The sequence below is a fragment of the Thunnus maccoyii genome, chromosome 3, assembly GCF_910596095.1.
Source record: "Thunnus maccoyii chromosome 3, fThuMac1.1, whole genome shotgun sequence".
Classification (NCBI taxonomy): domain Eukaryota; kingdom Metazoa; phylum Chordata; class Actinopteri; order Scombriformes; family Scombridae; genus Thunnus; species Thunnus maccoyii.
The window spans coordinates 18288981-18307281 of record NC_056535.1 but is presented as its reverse complement, the minus strand read 5'-3'; the positions used below and the strand labels follow the sequence as shown (position 1 = coordinate 18307281).

At 41.9% G+C, this 18301-nt stretch overlaps 2 protein-coding genes and 2 long non-coding RNA genes across 5 annotated transcripts; 2 read left to right on the top strand and 2 right to left on the bottom strand.

The window, feature by feature from the left end:
* The first annotated feature begins 663 nt into the window (after positions 1 to 663).
* LOC121894057 (transmembrane reductase CYB561D2) lies at positions 664 to 2941 on the top strand. Its single transcript, XM_042406370.1, has 3 exons — positions 664 to 1058; positions 1144 to 1181; positions 1563 to 2941. The coding sequence occupies exons 1-3, from the start codon at positions 926 to 928 to the stop codon at positions 2064 to 2066; spliced, it is 675 nt and encodes a 224-aa protein (XP_042262304.1). The 5' UTR covers positions 664 to 925; the 3' UTR covers positions 2067 to 2941.
* rad54l2 (RAD54 like 2) lies at positions 2938 to 15603 on the bottom strand. The gene is made up of 22 exons (XM_042406369.1): positions 15368 to 15603; positions 14141 to 14339; positions 13629 to 13929; positions 13399 to 13535; positions 13167 to 13307; positions 12821 to 13053; positions 12503 to 12685; positions 12261 to 12394; positions 11939 to 12135; positions 11444 to 11786; positions 11164 to 11341; positions 10777 to 11007; positions 10240 to 10358; positions 9660 to 9778; positions 9238 to 9337; positions 8936 to 9141; positions 8459 to 8634; positions 8144 to 8340; positions 7432 to 7616; positions 7141 to 7230; positions 6962 to 7054; positions 2938 to 6629 (listed from the first exon to the last, which is right to left on the bottom strand). The coding sequence occupies exons 2-22, from the start codon at positions 14286 to 14288 to the stop codon at positions 5614 to 5616; spliced, it is 4527 nt and encodes a 1508-aa protein (XP_042262303.1). The 5' UTR covers positions 14289 to 14339; positions 15368 to 15603; the 3' UTR covers positions 2938 to 5613.
* On the top strand, positions 14739 to 16746 carry LOC121894059. The gene is made up of 3 exons (XR_006095474.1): positions 14739 to 15065; positions 15498 to 15580; positions 15913 to 16746. It is a non-coding gene; the product is annotated as an uncharacterized LOC121894059 (long non-coding RNA).
* Positions 16587 to 18276, bottom strand: LOC121894058. 2 transcript variants are annotated; one of them, XR_006095471.1, is made up of 5 exons: positions 17778 to 18276; positions 17161 to 17322; positions 16949 to 17054; positions 16771 to 16840; positions 16587 to 16678 (listed from the first exon to the last, which is right to left on the bottom strand). It is a non-coding gene; the product is annotated as an uncharacterized LOC121894058 (long non-coding RNA). The 2 variants fall into 2 exon arrangements; XR_006095473.1 differs by having other exon boundaries at positions 17161 to 17319.
* Positions 18277 to 18301: the final 25 nt, after the last annotated feature.

The window sequence follows — 18301 nt, the reverse complement described above, 5'->3', positions numbered from 1 at the left end:
TGAATTCAGTAACTTGGAATAATATGACTAGGACTGCAACAAATTATTATTTTCATTAACGATCAATCTGACAAGTATTATCTTGATTCATGAATTGATTGTTTGGGCCATAAAATGTTATAAAATAGTGAAGAATCACAATATCCCACAGCCTAAAAAGACATCTTCAAATTGCTTTTTGTCAACTAACAGTTAAACCCAAAGATATTCAATTTAGAATGATATAAAACTGAGAAAAGCAGCAAATCATTGCAACTGGAAACAATATGGACAGAGAAAGCTCAAAATTTTTCCTTAAAAACACGACTAAAACAATCTTAGCTCTAAATATGACTGCAGAAAAACACATAGATTATATTTTCATGTTTTTTTTAGTGGTGGCAAAATATAACACTTTATTCTGAAAAACATAACCGGAAAATTATTTTTTGTAACCGGCGGAAGCCAATTTTTTTTCCTAGGATCGCGAAGTCATGACCCACCCTCCTCTGCCTCTGATTGGCTAGTACTCGTTACCTCTGTTGGTTAGATTGGTTAGGTTTAGGTATGAGGAGTATGATTGGTTAGAGTTAGGGTAGGAATATCAGGGTAAGCCAATCAGAGGTAGAGTAGGGCGGGTCTTGTCTTCGCCATCCTAGGAACAAAAAATATCACCGGCGAAGATACGTCACAACGTAGAGCGTATATGCAGCGCTGCAATTTAAGCAGGAACGTGTTAATGCTTCGTAAATTTACGGTTATGTGATAGTTATCTGGCAATGTAGCTTCTGTTTAAGACCCATTTTCCGGCTTTAAATGACGCAGGACTCCACAGTTAAACTTTTCCATCTAGTTCCGCGTCTGTTTGACTGAAACTGCGAGGTCACTTTAGGTCAGTAACCTGGGTCAATATAAGATCAGTCAAAACACATTATTCCTACTAACCATGGGTCACAACAGAGAGACTGACTCCGAGCCTCGGGTGTACGGTTACACCAGGACAGCCTCCGCAGTGCTGACCCACTTCATCTGTGTTGGCTTCACGGTATTCATTGCAGTCCTGTCTCGACCCGGTACAAGTGAGTGCTCCTGATGTCCAGACGTTTTCATGTCAGCGTCGTTCTTTGCACATCTGTTCATTTTATTTCATCTGTGTTATTTTAGGTTGGTTTTCCTGGCATCCTTTCTTCATGACACTGGCAGTAAGTTGGAACTTAAAAAATAAATATTTTCAGCTGTAAACACACAATCAAACCTTCCTATTTTCATTTTAGAGGTGAAACAATTAGTCAATTAATCGATTAGTCTATAAACAGAACATATCAGCAACTGTTTTGATTATGTTATTCTTTTAAGTCATTCATAAGCAAAAAATACTAAAAATTCACAGGCTCCAGCCTCTGAAATGTGTAATTGAATATGTCAATTTGGGAAATAGTGATGGCCACTTTCTTTCTTTTACTATTTTCAGACATTTAACGGAATAAACAATTAATCAAATAATTAAGAAAATAAAAGTTGAATCAATAATGAAAATGATCATGTATTGCAGCTCTGTTTCATTTTCTTCTCTCTTCCACCAGTTCTCCTTCTTCATGACAGAAGCCATACTCCTCTTCTCCCCTCACGGCTCACCCATCAAAAGATATCCACACAAGACCAAAGGTCGTGTTCACTGGATGCTGCAGTGCCTCTGTGTGTCCTGTGCGGTTCTGGGTCTGGCAGCCATCTCTTACAACAAACACCTGAATGGTAAACCTCACTTCACCTCATGGCACGGTCTGCTGGGCCTGCTCACAGTGTGCGTCGTGGTCGTGCAGTCTTTGGCAGCTGTTCCCCTCATCTACCACTCTCTAGCTAAAGGCTGGTCTCTGGCCAAACTCAAGCGCTACCATGCGGCGTCTGGACTTGTCACCTTTGTGCTTGGCAGCGCAAGCCTGCTCCTCGGCCTCTGCTCGGCCTGGTTCACCGCGTCTGTTGGTGAATACACCTGGTACCTGTCAGCACTCTGCCCTGCTTTCGTCGCCCTCATCATAATGAACCAGGTCAGCAGTGCTTACATGGCTAAAAAACGCTTACAGTCCTGACGAAGGCTATGATATGGATAGTTCCACAAAACCATCACAGAATACTTTTGTAAAGTCTGCCTGTAGAGATTTCATTTTTCCAGTTACGTGCTATCATTGCATGAAAGTCCAAAAGAAGATGATCTCTGCAACCTTTCTGATGGTCTGTCATTCCAAGAAACAGCGCTGCCAAATGTGGATAATGAAATACTTGTTTTTTGCTGCCTTTTTTTTTTTTAAACAATGTACACATGGCTGTAGATGTCATTGAGGACACTGAGGTTACATCCTGTGTATGTTTTTTTGATCATTTGGGTGGGGTTCAGTGACTTCAGGAGTTTACATTTTCATCTGGATGGATCTTTTGAGGAACATGAATGTTTTTACAAAAATTTCATGGGAATCCATCCAATAGTTCTTGAGACATTTCACTCTGAATCATAAATGTTAACCTCATGGTGGCATAAGAGGAAAAGTCAGTGGATCACCTGTAGGCTTAATCGTCAAGGGACCATGGATGGAAATCCGTCCCATATTTCTTGAGATATTTCAGTTTGGACCAAAGTGATAGATAAATAAATTTATTCTAGGGTTTAAATATTCTCTACCAGGATCATAAACCAGGTAGTGTGGAGAGGGTTTTGATCATTTAGAAGGTCAATAAATAAAATGCAATTTTTTTTTTTTATGGAATTAAGCTTTTGGACTCATCTTGTACTCCACATCCTGGCCACAGCCCAAACTTTATTTTGATTTCTTGATCTCAGGTTGCTTGTTATGCTGCCTTTTCAATATTGATGCTGCCTTTGATGACTGATTTAGCTGCATGTTTGAATAAATGAGATAATATATCACGCTTAAGATATTGTAAATTAAAAACATTTGATAAGGATTCACACTGCAGTTGTGAGTGTTTTATTGTTAAAATAACATTGATAACACAGTCATTCTGCTTCGATCTAGGCTGCATGTACGAAATTCTCACTGGATCAGCCGTCAATGGGTCAAAGTGAACAAAAGGTTAAAAAACGTAATTACAAAAAAACCAATATATTTTCCATCATAAATAAATAAATTTCAAACACTTACATTGAAATAAGGGAAACTACTGCCAGGTGAGTGTACACCAATAAGAAGTTATAAAAAACATTTTAAAAAATGAACATAAAAATGCACACAGTTGACAAGAAATGGCAGACAGAGGTTGTTTTTTTTTTTTTTTATATATATATATATATAAACGGATGATTCCTAAGATTCAAATGCAAAGTGTTTCCGACTGATTGAGAAGACTAAGAATAAAGACATGGGGTCAGTATGATGTAGCTTGTACAGTTCACAAGCGGATATGATCCTTTTTCAAAGTGCAAGCTCTACCTTCAAATCTGGAGTGAATGAAAATCACAAGTTCCCGAGACAGGCTTAAGAAAGCTAAAGATGCCCATGAGAGAAACTGAGAACTACAAGACAGGAGCCAGAAACAGTACTCAGACTGTGGAGACAAAAGGTCCCCACAAGAGAACATCTCCACAAAAAAAAAAAAAAAAAAAGTAACTCCATGTGGGAATGATGTGTTGTCTCAGGATATCCAGTGTTTTCCGAAGGAAAATAAAATAAAAAAAACACTGTGGCTAGCCTACTCATCAACAGAGGAAGAGGACTTTCCTAAATCTAAATACCTTGAGGTGTCGTCACAACACAGAAACACAAGGCTACAGAGAATAGCAGAGACCTAAACTCCCTAAAGCGAGGCAGACCTACACTGACTGACACTACTGACAGAAGCTACTTAACACGACATGCACCTCTGTGAAAAGCTACCACAGGATGGCACTGTCAGTTTGGGTAAGGCCACCGCATCACCTGACCTGGTTCTGCCACAGTCACTGGTGGTTGTAATGAAATTTGAAACATCTGCTCTGATGGTTTTGGTGGCTACATCGACTTAAAAAGGTATTATACACACACTTAGGCTGCACGAATGCAATGGTTTCTACAGTTCAGGTGATGTTTGTTCTCAGCAAGGCTCTGAAAATTATAAGAAAATGATCAAAACTCTACATGTGAGCTGTAGGTTGACTCAGTGATGATGGTCAACAGATGGTGGGGACACTTCAGTAAAAAACCTGCAACAAAAGGGAAGATGAGAAGCGTTTGCTGCTTTCACACTTGGTGCGTTCTGAGTTTGACTGTCTAAATGCTCAGTAGTTCCTCCCGACAGATTTGTAACAAGGATGTACTAAGATAAAACGCTAACAATCAAGACCCCTTTGTGTTATTTAAGGCTAAAAATGAAAGAACACAGTCTGACTCCATGTCCCAGCCCCTGTGTTATCAAAGGCGAACATGAAAGTACATTCATTTTAGTTTAAAGGAAAAAAAAAAAAGAAAAAAAAAAAAAAGAGGTTGAACGCAATGTTTTCCCCTCAGCGTCAATGCGAGGGCGTGTTTTGTTGTCATGACAGTCACTGTAATAACCTCCCTACAACCAAAATCTACACACTGCACAGTATTGACTTGCAATATAAACAATAATAATGACCGCTTATTTACAAAGTATCAACATATTCAGTTATAGTATCACACGTAATATCCTTTCAACAGGGGATGCTACAATGTCTATCAAATTACTAAAGACTAAAATATGCTCTGAATGCCTAAAACCTCAGTTGTTGAAGGATTTTCTCTGAATATATTGTCAGGTGGATTTTGACAAAAAAAAAAAAAAAAAAAAAGAACACGAATCAGTTCCTAATTTTGGTGGTATAAAAACGTTCCAGTTTTGTTTACCAGTTGAGGAAACTGTCCTGAAGGGAAAAAAAATGCAGTAAATCAGTGTTCAAGCAGGTGAGAACGGCAACTCCAATTGTTCCTTTCGCGGCAATATATAAGGAGAAAATCCTACATGAAGCAGTTTCATCTATTTGTTTCCATCTGAATTCAGAGGAAATAAAACTTAACCGCACGGCATGGCGAGGTCTTGCTTAAAAATGTAGCAGGAGAGGCTGTGCTTAGGAAGCCCCCCGCGAGATTCAGCTGGTCCCCCCCGAACGACGTCTGTCCATCCCGCTGCTCTGTTGCTCCAGCTGAACGGGTCTGGGATTATTCAGCATAAGGATTTGTTACTCTGACTTTGTAAAGTCATTAAGGTACAAGTTGCTGCTCTCATTTGCATGTAGCAGGCGAGAGTCCCTGTATGTGTATGTGTGTGTGTGTGTGTGTGAGAACTCTATGTAAGCATTAGGAATGGGAATGCAGTTTATTTCACTGATGATAAGTGAAGAATATAAACTGTTTAAATGGCTAGTCTAACAGAAATCTTGAAACATATGTAACTTTTCACCATAAACCACCAGGATTAACATCACATTTAATTTTCCTGGGACTTTTATTTACTTTTTTTATTTTTCTAATTTAGATGTCAAGTTACTTTCAGATGCACGTTCAAAATGTAACAATTAATTTGATCAATGAAGTCTTGTTAACATGTTATCATTCCCATCCCCAATGTACTTCAGGTTAACCATGATTGGTAAGATTGTGTGTGAAACTGCTTCTCCATACGTTTCTACTGTCCTGTCACCTCTATAACGTCATCGTCAGAACTACTACCGCCATTCTCTGTGCTCTGATGTCTGTCCGGTTGGGTCAGAGCTGCCCCCAACAGGCTGGAGGTGGGATTGTTAAAATGGGAGAGGAAGCTGGATGAGCTGGAGTTAGGCGCGGGGAATCCCCCCGACCCAGAGAGTAGAGGGGTGGGGAACATCCTCGGCTCAGATAGCAAGGACTGACTGTAGTTGATAGGGAAGCCTGACGAAAGCAGGCCAGCCATGTTGGGGTTCATCAAGTACGGAGGCAGAGAGCCTGATGCCAGGGAGGAAGAAGTTGCTGCTGAGGGCGTCGATGACATGGGAATGGTGGTGGAAGCAGAGGAGTAAACGGTGGACAGAGCGGACGATGAGGGCGTGGGAAGGTGTCCGTTCCCTGTGGCCGACTGTCTCAGTAGGTCTGAGCCTGCAGAAGGGAACATGGTCTGTAGGTCAGCCAGTGTATGTCCTGCTGTCGGAAGGAATGAAGATCCACCACTACTACCCATCAAAAGTGGGTGACTCATGTGCCCTAAGTTCCCTAATAAGGAGGAAGAGTTCAGACCCACGGGAGGAAAGCTGAGCCCACTGGAGCCCATGGACAGTCCAGAGAAATGTGTTGCAGCAGAGGTGCGTTTGGCTCCTAACTGCGTGCTGCCCTGGCTTTCAGTACTCTTGCGTTTGGTGCCTCGCATCTCCAAAGCTGAGCTCAAGAGGTCATCACCGAGTTGCCTACTGAGGTCAGAAGTCTGATTATTTTGCGAACTGCCTTCGTCCCCCGCTGGTGCACCGGCGACGTCTGACGGGGACGGCAGTTCCCTCCCCATCCCAGCAGTGGCATCGTCTGTGGATGTGGTGTAGCGGCTGAGCTCTCTGAGAATCTCAGAACTTAAGGGAGTGGAGGGCCGCTGCTCCCCGTTGGGGGAACGTTGCTGCTGCTGCTCCACAGGGGATGAACAACCGTTACTGACTGGATGGATCAGGGAACCCTGGGTCTCTGTGGAGGGGAGAGAAACACAGTCACCAAATGTCAGGACACATGTACACTGTCTCTGCTTCTGAATCATTTATTTTTGAAAGGTCAATCCTGGAAAAGAGGTGGCGTATCCAAATATGCGCTTTCATGTGCAAATATTATTAGAAACTAATGACATACTGTAATTCATAACACAAAAGATAAGCAGGGCTTCATCCCATGAAACATCTTTATTAACATGTTTAGGAGTTGAGAGCTCAAAAACACCATCCTAAAAGTTGTATGAGTTGTTTGGATGGTTGTAATGTAAAACTGTGCAGGAGGAACCAGGACTAATGAATATGAATTTGTACCTCTAGAAGCGGCAGAGCCCCCAACTGCTGGTCTACTGATCTTTCCAGATCGAATAGCAAAAATTCTTCCATCATTTGTCCGGATGTAGGTACCTTTGGTGGAGAAAACATCAAGCGATAGAGTCAGTAGACTGAAATGCTTGGTAAGTAGAGAGTAATTCATGTGCTGCTGCAGCTACCTTTAGATCCTCTGATTACATGGATGCTCTCTCCTGCACTAATACGAGCTTGAACATCTGTTGTGCTGTTGGCTCCTGGGATTACAATATCTGTAGATTTGGACAAAATGGCTGATGTTACTAGCTCATATCAACTGTCCACCCACATTTCCTATTCCATTTCACATGCTGAAATAATCAGTTTCTCTTCTATTGACAGAGTTAATGGTCAAATCATTTTAAAAACATAAAATTTGGGGGGTGGGGTTTGTTATCGCAATGATTTAACTGTTTTAACATATTATACATTACCAGTTGTGGTGACAATCCTCTGCACATAAACTCCAGCTTTCTGCAAGAAGTTGACAGGCAGGCTGCCGGCAGAGCTGGAGCCAGCCATGCCCATGCCGACCTGGCGAGGCATCATGGGGATTGGGGTCGATTGGATGGGCCTGACACTTGCCACAGGCTTGTCATCTGGCCGTGCCATGGCTCGCCTGGAAGTATGAGGGCTGAACTCGTGAGATGATCACATACACACACACACACACACACACACACACACACACACACACAGATATATATACCCCAACAGCAGTGTCTAGTCTACTGGAAATTTACTAGAAAAAAGAGAAACTCGTGTAAGGGTACAACCTCAAACAATCCACCACATTAATAATTAGTTGGTTTTTTTGTGTTTTATTGCCAGTAAGCAAGGCAGATACTAATTTCCAGATCTCTGAGGTGATTTTGGCCATGGTGTTTACAACTGTACTGACTTAACAATGAAAGGCTGAACCTGAAGTGATGAACATCTTTTTTTCATGCATACATATTATGTTGATTATACTATATATTTTGGTGGAGGAAGGTGTAAATTGTAATGCATTGAACCAAAGAATATCAGGAAAACTTTAATTTCTGGTTGTACGTTCATCTGTGAAACAAACTGTTAGCATCTATTAGCCTCTCCACTAACAGTAAAACGAGATACCCCAAAGGAAACATGCAGTTTGAAACCCACCAGCCACGTTGGTTGAATGCTGGTATGTTTGTGAGCGCCTGATCGCTGGTTGGGTAGTAAGGGGCATACGATGGGCGAGAGTAGGGGACAGAGGCTCGTTTCTCATCCTCATAGCTCTTCTTGGCGGCCCTCTTCTCTGCTTTGGTCAGTTTTGACTCCTTCCGGTCCACTAGCAGAGACTCGTGATGGAAAGGTTGCTATTGACATAAATGGAAAGAGGGAAACAACTGAATTGCACATCAATTGTATTTTTCAGGGAAGAGGCAGATTGATCTCTTATATGTCAGACTTAGGAGTAACACTTATGAACTGTACCCTGGTGATGAGGCGTGGGTAAATCTGGCAGGCTTGGTGTAACACTGTCTCCATGTCTTCCCAGGAATCGAGACCGATTTTGCCAACTTCAGCCTCCTCCTCCACAAAGTGCAACAGCGACTCCACTTCCTTACGGGTGAAGTTTAGCGCTGGGTTCAGGTCATCAACCACCCGGTCTTTAAACACAAAATGAACAATAGTCTTTGTAGGGGTTTGAAGTTATACATTTTAACAAGGAGCAACTTTCTGTAACTTGTACTTGTCTCAGCACAGTTGTTGTGAGTTTAGCTGGATAACTGTGTTCAGTCAGACCCAGAACCTCCCAAATGTAGAAAAAAAGACTCAAGTAAAGGAGTTGTTCTGGCTCACTGCAGTTGTTCAGCTAACTTGGGATGTTAGCAATTCTGCTTCATGAGACAAGATGGTGGAGGTGTGATTGTCTAACAAACAGATTGTTCACATGTACAAATCTCTTACCAGACATGCCCTGTTTCGAGACTTGTCTGTCATAGATCTTCTTCTCCAAGGTGAAGTCACAGACGAGGCGGTAGATGTGGCAGGGTTTTCTCTGACCATAGCGGTACACCCTACACACAGCTTGGGCATCGTGACATGGGTTCCAGGAGGCATCGAACAAAACGACACGGTTGGCGCCGATCAGATTTACGCCCAAGCAGCCCGCTCTGAAAGAAACGCAGAAAATGTAGGATGATGAGTTCCTGGCAGTGTGTGGAGAAAGTGTGAGAAATGATGAAAGAATAAAGAGCTGAGACACACACCTGGTAGAAAGTAGGAAGACCCATGTTGCGGTGTTCTCTGGGTCATTAAACTGATTGATAAGTCGCTCTCTCTCTGAGGCAGATGTACTCCCATCCAGTCCTTTAGACAGACATACATCATCTCTTAACACAAAACACCTGAACACTGCATCAAAAAAAGTAGACTTTATCCTGAAGTAATTTTTCTTCTTGACAAATCAGAAAAATGATAGAAGGAATGGAATGTAGAAGTATCCCAGAGTGATATATAACAAGACAATTTTAAAGTTGTTCGTCAAATTGCAAATATTACGAGAATTGTGGCATAAAGCCAGAAATGCAAAATCAATAAAGACAATCACAGTTTTGATGTTTCAGTGGTAAAGACCACACTTTCTGCAGAGTTGCAGGTTTGGAAGCAGAGCACAGATCGAATGACTTACTGTAGTAATTGAGGTTGCGAACCCAGCTTTGGCTCTGGGCGTCGGAGGAGGTAATGCCTGCTGGCATGGGTCTCTTTGATAAGAACTCCTCAATGACTGACAGGGTGGATAAGCTTTGGCTGGAAGGAACACAGCAGACACAGATTTTAACGGGTATTACAAGATGTATTAGTGAGCTGTGAAATTAACTAAAAAGATTTTTTATTAAATAAAATAATCTGGTATACTTCAGGAGTAAGTAAGTGATGTATGTATCAATCAATCATTCATTCAGGTGTACTTAACAGTCACAGCACTTCTGTATGTACATATATGGTTAAAACAAGAATTAATTAATAATTGCTCTTTTGATTTTCAGTACATAACATAATTTTAGTTAATTGTGGAATTACTGCTTGCAAAAGTGACAGACAACCTCATGAGATGTAGGAAGATTAAATTATTAATTTCCAACGGTTTGTACAAAGCTCTGAAAGCTAAAAAGAACTGTCTGATTAATTAGCCAAACTGCAAAGTCAGTCCACCTCTTTTAAAGCTGCTGCTGCTGTTTAATGCTATATACATCGGACAGATGACTTACCTAAAGACCAAAATCTTGTCTCTTCTTTTCACACTCTCTTCAATCAAATGAAACAGCAGCACCATCTTGGCAGAGTTCTCCAGAACTCCTGTCTGGTAGTTTGACATTATGTCCTTTGCCTACGACAAATAAATGGTGGAAAAAGCAGTTCAATAACAAGGAATTTCAACTCCAAGAGACTTTGGAGGAAAGATTTAACAAATGATATGGACATGACATCAAAGTTAACACCAAATCTCAGTTTAATGGTGACAAAAAAGGTATATTTCAGTATTTGAAGCTTTAGTTTTTTGGTACTTGAGGTTAGACCAAAAGTTATCAGAGTAGTGGACTTTAGCTGTATTAATAGTGTAAAACTAAGCTATAACTATATTCATTAGGACATGTACATATATTGTCAGTAAATGGTCACCCTTAACAGAATCAAATTAACCTCAACATTATAAAAGTTAAGGACTTACTGACTTTTAAAGCAGTTAGTGCTAAAGGACAAGGTTATGGAGGGTTTTTGTTTATTGGACTGTTGCAATATCATACCCATTCATATGTGATGACTTGATTGGCTCTATCCTGAGAGGGATTGAGCTGTGGCAAAGCGTTATTGACTTTGCTGTTGCTCGAGTCGGCTACTTTGGCTTTGAGGCCAGCACCAGGTGCCGGGCAGCGGGGGTTATTAGCCGAAGTGATGTCATCGAGGTCCAGGTCATGCTCGTTGGCCTGATTCTCTTTCTGCAAGGCTTCATAAAGGACGTCTGGGTGATTCCAGATCTGGAGAGTTCAAGAAAAAAAAAAAAGGCTTACTTAATTAAAAAAAATGCCATGTTGGTGTTTTAATCACTGAAAAATCCCAACAAAAAACCATAACAGATTTCTTATAAATCTCTCTGTGGAAAAGGTAGACACAGCAAAGAAAAAGAGTCTAACCTTGCAGCATACACAGAAAGCCTTGAGTGGGTTGAGTCCGAGCCAACCACTGTTCCCTGCTTCTCGGAAGCGCTTCATGAACTCGGTATACAGCGCCCTCTGAATGGGAGAGAGCCGCACCAAGATCACATGTTCGTCCTTGGAGGGAAGCTGGTCTTGCAGCACATCATGACCACGTCTGTAAACCAGAAAAGCCCCCATAAAAAACATGGACATGTACGTATCATCCAGGCTAATATGCTTTTTTTTCATAATGTCCAACTTCTTTCAGCAAGCTTACCTCTGGACAAAACCCTCCAGTAGGCTGTGCAGGACGTGGCTGCGGTAACGCATTAGGCGGACATCTTGAGGTGTGCTATCCATGCACTGTCCGTTCAGAATGGGCCGCTCAAACATGTTACTGAACTCCTGGCGCGTGCCTAGAAAGTCAGGCCTAACAAAGTCCACCATGCACCAGTATTCGATAAGGTTGTTCTGCAACGGGTACCCTGTCAGAACCACTCGGCGCCGGGAGCGGATGTTCTTTAGCGCCTGCGATGTGCTGGCGTGGTAGTTCTTAATGCGATGGCCCTCGTCACAGATCACCACATCTGGACCAGGCCGCGCAATGGCCTTTTCAATACCTGAACAGAAAAAGGAAGGACATAAGAAGTCTGTAAATGTAAATGACACTGTAAATATGCGTTTGTATTCATATTTCTCATTCACATAGACAGTAGAACTGTACAAGGTTGCTTAGGTCTGTGCTTCCCTTAGACTATTGACTTTTACTCGCCTTTCATGAGCTCTTGCTGTCTATCTTCTTCATCCAGGTCAATGATGATTGGCCCTGCGGGCTTCTTGGATTTCCTCTTTTTGCCCATAACAAAGCTCTTCTTCATTGACAGCAGGCGGTACATCTCATAACCCATAAGCAACACACCTCCGTCTCTGGACCAGTCCTCCACAACCTTGGCCCTGGCCAGCGTCGTTCTGCAACACACACACACACACACACACACACACACACACACACACACACTCAGCATGATGAACAGCTCAATGAACACTTCACCCTGGCCACACATTATCACTCACAGTAAGGGCATGCTACATACTTGTGCTCATCGTTGAGAATGTGAACTTTGAATGCGCGGCCTGTGACGAATGCGGGGTCAGTGTCAGGGGGAAGGGCTTCTTGGGGTGGGAGCCAGAGGTTAAACTCTGTCAACCAGTTCTGGAGTGTGTTCACCTGGTATGATGAAACCACAGAGGTGAGAGTTTAACTTCATCAAAATCAGATATTTACTTTGGCGGCCTACTGGATATATAATTTCTATATACACTTAAGATCACTCACAGGGACGATTGCCAGCACAGTGTGGGCCTCAGTGTTCCTTAGTAGGATGTCAATGAAGGAAATGACCTGCAGTGTCTTGCCCAACCCCATGCTGTGAGCAAGGATGCAACCAAAGCCACCGCTGGTCTTATACCGCTCCAGAGACTCAATGAGGTTATCGTAGAGAAACCTGATTCCCCCGACCTTGGAGAAGGGGAGATCAATGTTTGTGAGAAAACAAGCTGGACGGTGAGTAAGATACGAACAAACACTGAGTGTAGTTTCTGTAACTGGAGGTAATGTGTGTAAAAAATGTGAGAGTTTACATTGTGGGCATACCTGGTGAGGTTTGACGGCTCTGGCCAGCTGTGGAGCAAGATAAACATCTTTCTCCTCTGCAGGGTGATTGATATTAACCAGCACTCGACCCTGGGCGTCAGGTAGGTTCAGGGCGTCGTTGATGTGCGCCCCGCTGCTCTCGTCTGTGCCGGAGGTGCCATCGGCGTCCTCGTCAGCCGACTCGCTGCTTATCTGGAGGGCATCCTCGTCCCCAGAACTGAGCTCAATTACATCTGCGTCATCGACGGTGAAGTAAACACTGTTAGAACTTGCTCATATCTTACACTGTCCTGAATCAGTTGGAAATAACAGCATCATAGTGTCACAGGACTATCATCTATATTACCATCTCTCATGGCAAGTGCAGGCAAATTGGGCTCCGCTGGTTCATCTTCATCGCCGCTGCTGTCCAGACAGATCACATCCTGCTTGCTAAGGAGAGCGGGGACCAAGTGAGATACTTCTCCTAGAATTGAAGCAGCATCCACTGTTGGAGAGGTGCGAAGGGAAAGGAAATTTAGGATTGAAGCCAAAGTACTGCAAAAGATGTCAAACAGAAATATGATGGGGAAAATAACCTAGTTGAGAGTCTGGGACACTTGGGGCTGGTGTAGGGAAGTCTTTCCTCTGCTGCTCCAGACGTTTCCGCCTCTCCATCTCTTCCTGTTGAGCAGCCTTGGTCCCAGCCTCCAGCTGATCCTCTTTCAGCAGCTTTCTGTAAGCACAGAGAAAAAGGCCAGGCTACAGACAAACATTTAAATATATAATGTAATATACTGGACAGAAAGTATCAAACAGATAAATGTACCTGATATTTTTCCTCATGTGTGCAGGCTTAGATGGCTTGGAAGGTTTGGAGCCTTTTGAAGACTTGGAGGATTTGGTTAATTTAGAGGCTTTTTGTTTCTTTGTTTTGCTGGAAGGAGGCTTGCTCTGGCTTGAGTTCTCAGGGCTGGCTGGAGGCTGAGAGCGAGAGGCAGGTCTGGAGGGAGCCCCGGAGGAAGGGTGGGATGCGGGCTGAGACGGAGAATCAGAGGAAGGTTCTCCAGATGAGTCCCTGTCGCCATCCTGAGCTGTTTCTGTCTGGCTCTGGGCACTCGCAGGTCGCTCTAGAGAGAGAAGAGACAGCATTTCAGTTGATGCTAAATAGGTGAGGTTTGACAACTGCACCAATCACACAAGAAGTGCCACAGTTTAAGTGCCAAGAAGTAAAAGAGTACTGGAACCAGCTCAAACTACAGTTTCTGTCACGTATGCGCTAGTACATGTTTAATCTCTGACTCATGGGAGCTGGTAGGCGTTAGAATAACAGACACTCACCAACGCCATCGTCCTCATCATCTCCATCGTTTTCATCCTCATCTTCCTCCATGTCCTCATTGTCCTCCTCTTCCTCATTTTCAAAGTACTCCTCTTCACTGTTAAGGCTGGGCTCCAGGTCACTTTCTGAAATTGCCTCTTCAGACATGGCGTCTTACAGGGCTCTCAAAGTATTACCTGCACACCTTCATCAGGAGCCCTAAAATAACAAAGCACATGACATCTTTACATTACAACGCTACATCTAGCCAGCTGACAATGAGGTTTTACAATTTTAAAACCAGGAAATGTCCAATATTCCCACATATCCTTATGTGGTGATAAAATAATAGAATCATTGAAACAGAGATACAGATAAACAACGCACATTAACAAACACACCAACAACCAGGGAGGGAAAAAAAGTTGAAATATTGAATGAAATGAAAATATTGTGAAAACATCCTTCTAGTGTAAAACTCTGCACATTCATTATTCTATACAATGAAGCTCAAACATCCAACTGAACGAACAAGAAGAAAAAACACATTTTGGAGTGGATGGGGCCTTTAAACAAGTTGGTGTACATACTGTACGTAAGTTACTCCCTTTTGTGGTCTAACCAAATGACATTAGTAATGACCGTTTACATAAGTATACATCATACACTGAATGTCAGACATCTAAGTTCATAGTTGAAGGGATGTAAATATTGATCAGTACTGCAAACAATGTTGTAAAGTCAGAGTTTACGTTACACATGACGTGACCCAGTTATTAGTTATGGTGTCACCCAGCGGCTTATGAGCCGAGGATGGAGGAGGCAGCTAGCTAGTAGCACAAAGCTACATCTGCAGCTAATCTGTTATGGTGTTGTTATTGTTAGGTAACATTGACATCAAGCATCTGTCGTTAGATGGACTATTGAGCTGAATGCATAAAGCAGGTAATTACTATTGTTTCCCTGGCTGAGTCAGCAGACCATCATGCTAGTTAGCCAATTATACGACAATAAACGCAATTTCAAACGTCAAATTCACGTCCATTGTCCATCAGTGGCAGTAAAACAGGCTGACTAATTGTAATTCGGACTGGTAGAAAAGCAGCTTTACTTCAAACCGATTGTTTTGTTCGCTGTGGTGGCAAGATAACAATCTAATATTGTGTAGGTGTAACGCTCGCGTAGCTAATGCTAGCCTGAATTACACTCTCTGCTAACACAAACATCCGGCTGTTGGTGCTGCTCACCTGTACGAGTCTATGCTGTACTCTTCAAGAAAAGCCCCTCTGTTGCTGCACACACCGATCGATCAATTAATACCTGCAGTAACTGTGTAAATGAACCGATAAACGGTGCTAATTTACAATTTTTCAACAGTGTGACCATAAACTCCGTCCCTCCAAGAGGTGAATCCGACCGAGGGTTCCGGGGATGAAAAAAGTCCGTCAACGAAGCAAAATGTAAAAAATAAAATTGAACCTTTTATGTTTGTAATCTGTCAAGTCTGAATTACTTGTGCTGTTCAATTAATTGTTTAATTAATTTATTTAATTAATTGTGCTGTTTTTGGTGAGCTAGCGATGTCCTCGCTAAAAGACAAAAAAAAAAAACAAACAAAAAAGAAAAGAAAAGAAAAGAAAAGAAAAGAAAAGAAAAGAAAAGAAAAGAAAAGAAAAGAAAAGAAAAAAACAACTTATTTTCGCTGCTTCCTAACGACATTCACTCTTGAAAATTTTTACAAAATAATAATAATGATAATATACAAATTATGATAATCTTTATTTATCTATAGGGTCCGGCTGCGGGGGCGGCACCTCACGCCGCGCCCCCTTTGGCTCATGGCTCCTCTCCTCCTCTCGTCTTACCAGAGTTGGGTCCGCCAAGCCGCGGACAGGTGTAGAGGGCTTTTATGACTGGAAGTAAAACCTCCTGCTGTCTTCTCATGCGAGCACAGGATCGCATCTCGTCTGGAACAAAGTTCTCTACCCTGCACCATCTTATCGTAAATATGTAAATATTTACTCCCGTAGTCGTTGATTTATTTTAATTTATCATTATCACTGCGTTCCGTGTACATATAATTTTATAACCGTAACAATAGAGAGAAATGAAATTATATTCTGCAAAATGTAGAGGACTGCCATGAAACAGTTATGACATTTACCATTTAAATACATTATTATTGATGTTGTTGTTGTTGTTATTTTTATAAATTAATTTGTCATGGCCCAGAGTGATGATGATCATTACTATTAACTAATAATCACACACACACACACACACACATATATATATATAGACATATAATATAATTAATAATGTGTAAAGATCACTGGATGTTATTAAAGACATTTATTGCGCTTATAATTCAATACATTTCATCAAACCGTACAATACACACGCACATGTTGATGAATACACAAAGTAAATACAGACATGGCAAACAGAAGGTCTGGCTGGTTGTAGTCCTGCTGGGGGCAGAGGCTGCATTCTGACCAGAGGAGGGATGCGTGGAGGTCTGAGGTGAAGGAGGACAACCAGAGGAGTCTGGACAGACGCTGGAGGGACAAAAGTCAGTACGACTAAATGTGATATAATAAACATAAACTGTCTGTTTATGAACCAACAGCAGTAAAAGTTTCATTCTCACCATGTTGCACTGATGCGCTAAAGGAGTGAAGATGAGATCAGTTCAAGGAGACACAGGAGCTTTTACCAGGCTAAATAAAAAAAAACACAGGCAAGCAAAATAAACATTACTTAACTAAGAACAACTTACACAAAAAAAACCCCACTGCACTATAAAATAAACACAAGTGCATATTTACTTGACAAGCAGCATCAGGTCCATTGTTCCAGATCTCCTGATGATGTAATAGAGTATCCGTTCACGGTAATCACAGAGAACCTTTCGGTTCAGATCAGGCTGGGTCTCTGGTGACAGTAAAGAAAATATGCACAACCTGGTAGGCACTCATCAGTATAGATCAGGTATGGAAAAAGCATGATGCTATGCTATGATCTGAAACTATGTACTCACCCAGTGTGCTATCCTCATCTTGGAGCCATCAGACCTGGAGGATTAGAGGCCGGAGTGAAGGTCACAACTGACGGTCAGAGGTGATGATGAGAAGGCTGAGCAGGTATCTGCTGTTTCTGTAGCTCCAACTGCAGCCACTTCATCCTGTTGTCTGTGATTCTGCTTTTACCAAGAAAACATATAAGCACAGATATAAAATACATGAATACATTCACAAACATGTCAGTCAGTCCTGCTGCCCCACATGCGGCCTCATAGTTCTTCAGCAACTGAGTGGACCTCAGCTTAGACAAGGTGCAGAATTCCCACAGAGTCATTTATATAACATTACTGAGTTACATCGTGCACACATCTGTCTACTGTTTATCAGACAAAGCCTGGTGTGGCTTTGATTATCTGAATCGGTTTATCTGTCTGACTGCATCAGAGACAATAACTACAGTGGTTTACTGTCAGTCACAATTAGGAGACAGAGCAGCACATTAATTAGTTGTTGTTCGTTGTTGTTATTAACAATTAATATTACCAAAGTTATCGCATGGATAGATTATCAATAATGTTATGTTATGAATATGACAAAAATTCTTAGATAAAACTACATAACGTTAGTCTCTTACTGTTCATCCGGTTCCACAGCAGAGAAACAGCGGAATAAATGTCATGAACAAACTAGCTGAAGGCCAGCAGATGAATATCAGCTCGAACAAAGAGAAGTCTTGCGAGTTTCATTCACCACAAACATAAAAAGACACGAATATCTCATATTTTGGTTACAGTTTTTCACCGAGGTCATAATTTGAATCACTGCTTCTGCAGTTTTCACTTCCCGTGGAGTTAACGAGCGGAAATACGAACAGCGTCACTATACCATTACAACCCACACTGTGGTCAGAGGGGGGATTACACCAGAGGGTTTAACTGGAGGATCACTTTGCGCCCCCTTGTCTTCAGGCCGCAGCCGGACCCTTCTGTTATTTATACAGCACTTTCAAAATCCACGTTACAAAGTACTTCACACAGGCAGCAAAATGAAAGAGACAAAACATAAAATCATTAGGTTTTAAAATGCATATATAAAAAAACAATTTCCTCTATAATCATTACATAGACTTAATACAATAGACTGATAATTACATAGTGT

What these genes read in the sequence shown, in the direction of transcription:
- LOC121894057 (XM_042406370.1), top strand. Translation starts at nt 926, where the DNA reads ATGGGTCACAACAGAGAGACTGACTCCGAGCCTCGGGTGTACGGTTAC. An exon ending in CCTGTCTCGACCCGGTACAA is followed by an intron (nt 1,059 to 1,143) that starts GTGAGTGCTCCT and finishes GTGTTATTTTAG; the next exon opens with GTTGGTTTTCCTGGCATCCT. An exon ending in CTTTCTTCATGACACTGGCA is followed by an intron (nt 1,182 to 1,562) that starts GTAAGTTGGAAC and finishes CTCTTCCACCAG; the next exon opens with TTCTCCTTCTTCATGACAGA.
- rad54l2 (XM_042406369.1), bottom strand. Translation starts at nt 14,288, where the DNA reads ATGTCTGAAGAGGCAATTTCAGAAAGTGACCTGGAGCCCAGCCTTAAC. An exon ending in TGCACTTGCCATGAGAGATG is followed by an intron (nt 13,054 to 13,166) that starts GTAATATAGATG and finishes TCGATGACGCAG; the next exon opens with ATGTAATTGAGCTCAGTTCT. An exon ending in TCGCAACCTCAATTACTACA is followed by an intron (nt 9,338 to 9,659) that starts GTAAGTCATTCG and finishes GTCTGTCTAAAG; the next exon opens with GACTGGATGGGAGTACATCT.